The sequence below is a fragment of the Manis javanica genome, chromosome 9 (assembly GCF_040802235.1).
Source record: "Manis javanica isolate MJ-LG chromosome 9, MJ_LKY, whole genome shotgun sequence".
Taxonomy (NCBI): domain Eukaryota; kingdom Metazoa; phylum Chordata; class Mammalia; order Pholidota; family Manidae; genus Manis; species Manis javanica.
In genome coordinates this window covers 14,077,829-14,082,500 of record NC_133164.1, presented here as the reverse complement: position 1 = coordinate 14,082,500, position 4,672 = coordinate 14,077,829, and the positions used below count along the sequence as shown (strand labels likewise).

Genomic DNA, 4,672 nt, shown 5'->3' with positions numbered 1-4,672 from the left:
ACCTTACACTTCACCTGCACCAGGCACATAAGGGCAATTCAGATAAAAATCTTGTTAGGAACTCAACAAGAAATAGAGGATTTTCTCTTTTCCCTGGTTCAGGCTTTATTTAAACTCTTTGTTCAAAAAAAATGAACAGAGTGATAGTCGGATTCTAATTTACAGATATAGTTTAGACGTCTAATATTAAATTAGAAGATCACACAAGAAAACCATTTACACATAAAGGTTAAAATCAATACTTAAACTTTTTAAAACTTTATATTACATAAAGTCAAAATGAAAGTAAGTACATGTTAGCCAACTTCATTCACAAACATTAGTCAAAATATATACATTTAGAAAGAAACAAAAAAGCTACAATTGAGGAAGGTTATTTTCTCTAAAATGTGTTTTATCATAATCTGCAACTGAATTGCAGGTGAACTAAAAATAAGCTAATTAGGGGGAAAACTCCAAAACACATTTAAACGGTTCAAGTTGGTGGAGAAACGCTAGCTGAAAATGAGACATATGTTAAAACAATTATGTGGGTTTTTTTTCAGTGTTCCTAAATAATAAATATATAGCACTCAGACAAAAAAAGTCTGATTTAATCTTGGATAAAATTGCGATTCTGAAATAGTCCCGCAATTTTTAAAAGTTAACTTTGATGTTTGCTCAAAACACTTTAGAGTCGAAAACCGACTCAGATTCAGGGCAACGCAAATAACACATTTTCAAACTCAATGATTTCACGGATATAATACACATTTACAATCTTAAGGTGAACTCAGCCATAAGGGGAACACAAGAACAGTGCCTTTTATCTTTCTGTAAACTGTGTGAGAAATTCAAGCGAGTGGACTCGGGGAGACTAGCAGGGTTTTTTTTCTTTTTTTGAGGGGGGGAGAAAATCCAATTGACAACTTTTCAAGTCATATTTCTTGTGTGCGTTCCTTGCTCTGGAGAAAGACCTCTTGCTCTGATTTGCATATTGCGTGATAAACAAAAGAAACCGTGATCATCTCACATACAAAAGGCCAGATTCGAGCCGGTCACTGGTCAAGAATGGATCCGGTCTGGGAGTTCTGCTTGAGAGAACAGAGATCTGCAAAGTTCAAATAGTACAAATAGGGAGCAAGGCTGCTCAGATCCACAGGCTCCCTACGAGAAACTAAGGACAGAGACCAGCTTTTTCTCTTGTGTCAGCCATTTCAGACCTAACACTTGAACAGAGTGCATGCAACACAGACCAGGGCAAAATAAAATAAAATAAATGAAAAACAATGAGAAACAAAAACAAAGCCGACAATAAACTTCCATAAAACAAAGCTGGAAAGCCCAATGTGTCACAAAGTTACTCCTCCACCTCTCTGGGCCAAAACGCAACAGGTTCCCAAGTGCAAAGCAAACACCAACCGGATACAACTGCCTGCTTTAAAGTTGGCTGCCGAAGTGCGGGTCTGAAACGATCCTGTAAATTCACACGCACGCTCGCCCGCGCACTCCCGCGCTCGGCCACTCTCGCCCGACTGGCTTCTCTGCCTCTGCCCGACACCTATATGGTCCTATGTACATACAAACTGGGGCCCCGTCGCGGGAGGGCGCACGGGGAGGCCGCAGAGCTCGTACCTATACATATGTACACGTGTGCACAGCGGTCCTCGCGAGGCGGCCCCGCGGGGTCATAGCGCTGCGGCGTAGGCTGCGGGGTAGGGGTCCAGTTGAGGCTTGCCCATTCCCGGCAGCAAGATGTAGGCGAGCGGCGGCTGCAGCCCGGGGCTGGGCCACGCGCTGCAGTTGCACGGGATCATGTAGCCCGGGTTGCCCGGGCTGGGGTGCGAGTGCGTGTGCCCCCCGGCGGCCGCGGCCGCCGCTGCAGCCGCGGCCGCCGCGCCGTGGAAGGCGCCCGCGCTCGCGGTCGGGTAGCCCAGCGACGACGCGTACGGGAGGCCGGTCGACGACGACGAGATCTCTGCCATCTTGGAACCCAGGTCGAGCAGCGAGTAGGGGCTGCCGGCGGCGGCGGCTGCGGCTGCGGCTGCTGCAGCGGCAGCCGACTGCGGAAAGAAGACGCGCGCCGCTGCTGCTGCTGCGGCGGCGGCCGCCTTCTCGGGATTGGCGAGCAGCGACTCGGGCACCAGGCCGCCGCCCGCACCCGCGTGCAGCCCGGCGCCCGCCTTGAGAGCCGGGTGTTCGGCGTCGGCTACGCCGCCCAGGCCATAGGGCACCGGGAAGGCGAACTTGTCCTTCTTGAGCAGCGTCTTGGGCTTGCGCCGCGGCCGGTACTTGTAGTCGGGGTGCTCCTTCATGTGCATGGCGCGCAGGCGCTTCGCCTCGTCGATGAACGGCCGTTTCTCCGACTCGGTGAGCAGCTTCCACTCGGCGCCCAGGCGCTTGCTGATCTCCGAGTTGTGCATCTTGGGGTTTTCCTGGGCCATCTTGCGGCGCTGAGCCCGCGACCACACCATGAAGGCGTTCATGGGCCGCTTGACGTGGTCCACCGGCTTGGACATGCTCTCGCTGTGCCGCGCCTGCAGCCCGCCGCCGCCGCCCGGGCCGTCGCCCTCCGCCCGGAGGAAATCAATGTTGGCTTTCCGCGGGGACCCGTCCGGCCCGCACGAACTCGCTGCGCCCCACTTCTCGGCCCCGCGTGGCTTCCGCCCCGGAGGAGGGGGCTGGAGGGCCAGCCCAGGGCCGCGCCGCGCCCCGAGGGCCCCGGTCTCTCCGGCGAAAACCTTGGCAAAATCCTCGCCCAGGCACGATAACTTCTCGGAGGTGCCCCCACCTCACGGTGGCAATTTGCTTTTTCCTTTCTTTTTGTCCGTCCTCTCCGGTTGCGTTTGCTCCAGGGGGCCGCTGCCCGGCAGAACTCTCTCTCAACGGGTGTTTCTCTCTCAAACGCACAGCAGCCGCGAAAGTTGCGTCGCGGAGGCTCTACCAGGTTAGGCCGGGGAGCCCGCCGCTGCGCGCTGCCGAGCGCCAAAGGGGGCTCTCGGCGGCCGGAGTGCTTGGAATCTCCGCGGTGACTTTCTCATTTGACAGCAGCAGATGGGGGTGGGGAGGAGGGGAGGTGGCCCGGGAGGAGGAAGAGGGGGAGGCGGAGGAGGGTCCGGACGCACCACGGGAAAGCAGAGCGCAGCAATGGATATAAATGCAAATACAGCTGCACCAGCCGGACGTCCTGACTCCGGGGGAACGCGCTGCTGGGAACTCCCCCGTCGGCGGGGCAGGCTGGGGTGGGGGAGATGTCTGCGCCCCCAGCACCTGCCTCGCGGGGCTTCCTCTGCGGCTGCCGGTCGCGGAAGGAGGTCGGAGGAGGCTGGGGCAAGCCTGGGGGCGCCGGGCCTCAGAGGAATTCCTCCCGGCTCACCGCGGCGCCGCGTCTCTCCGTCCCCGGGGCCATGCCGGCTCCTCTCGCTCCGAGCCTTTTCAGGCGCGCCGGCCGACTCGGGCTCCCGGAACAGGCCGGGGATGGAAGGCGGCGCTGCACGGGCGCGGCGGGCCCAGCACGGGCCGCGTCCCCTGGCTTCTTTCGGCCGCCGCCCGGCACTTGTAACTAACTTCGCCCAAGTTTCCGGCGCCCGCACCGCCGCGCCCCTCTCGGCGCGCTGGCCTCGGAGCCGGCTCCCGCGTGAGCCCCGCGCTGGGGTCCTGCTCTCCGGGGTTCTAGGCCTGCGCCTGGAGCAGAGGATTTAAGAAAAACGCGCGATCACCTCAGTTCTCAGGTCCGCGCTGGGCTGCTCGCGTTTCCCCCGCTCCCGCCGTGCAGGCCTAGGCCACCGCGCGGCCGCTCCCGAGGCGGCGGCAGCCCCGTGCACAGATTCAGGTGGGTGTCGCTACCTGCGTGTGCACGCGCCCGGAGCCGGCGCCGGGTGTGCATGTCCCGCCGAGGCAGAGTGTGTGTATATCTGGGGGCTTGCGGAGGAGGTGGAGCCCAGGGCTCCGGGAGAGAGGAGGGACCAGCGGAGCCTCCTCCCGCTCGCCCACCCCCAGGACAGCAAATTAAACTGGCTGCCCTCCGCCCCGCTCCGCACTCCTCCCCCCTTTTCACTGGAGAGCAGGTTTAGGCGAGCGGAGAGCGCGGAGCGCGCCGCGGAGTCTGCGCACTGTCTGGCTGTGGCGAGCCCGGTGTCAGCCCGGCTCCCCCGGCCGGCCCAGCGTCGCTCGGCGCGGCTCTGCGATCCTCCGCCCGGAGGAAGGCGGCGCGCACGAGGAGAGCCTTGCGAGCTACAGAGGAAGAGGGGACGCACCCTGGAAAATGTTGAAGACTTTTCCTAGGAAGAAAGTGCGCGTTTTCTTTGGAGTTACGGATATTACCTGCAACAGATGCTTCCCGCATTTTCTTGCACTGGAGATGCACACAGTCAGAGGGAGTGGCGTGAAAAGTAACTCCGGAGGGACTGAGAGTGCCCTTGGCAACCCTCACAAAAAGGAGTTAGCCCAGGCTGAGAGTAGGCATCCTTGGCTGACCATTCAGCTCTTTAAAAATTATGGGTGTTTTGTTTTGTTTCTATTCTGGTCGTCAAAGCCATCTATATGCTGACCTCTTTAAGGTACAGTTGTACTATGTCACTTATATGCACAGGTAGGGTGAAGGTCTTCAAAATCAACAAGAAGTATAAAACGTTTATCTGAAAGAAAAAAGTAAACCGTACCAGTTGCTCTATACTGGAATATTTTATGCGGT

The 4,672-nt window shown here is 57.4% G+C and overlaps 1 protein-coding gene across 2 annotated transcripts in view; it reads right to left on the bottom strand.

The window, feature by feature from the left end:
* Nucleotides 1-3,930, bottom strand: part of SOX21 (SRY-box transcription factor 21) — an 8,859-nt gene extending 4,929 nt beyond the window's left edge. Inside the window, exon 1 of one of the 2 annotated variants that reach the window (XR_005063124.2) lies at nucleotides 1,615-3,930. Coding sequence is in view for 1 of the 2 variants with exons in the window: in XM_037024965.2 (XP_036880860.1) it covers nucleotides 1,668-2,498 (831 nt within the window). In the remaining variant the exon portion in view is untranslated. Of the gene's footprint in view, nucleotides 1-80 lie in introns of those variants that run through there. The other variant, XM_037024965.2, reaches the window with a different exon arrangement.
* Between the last annotated feature and the right edge of the window lie 742 nt (nucleotides 3,931-4,672).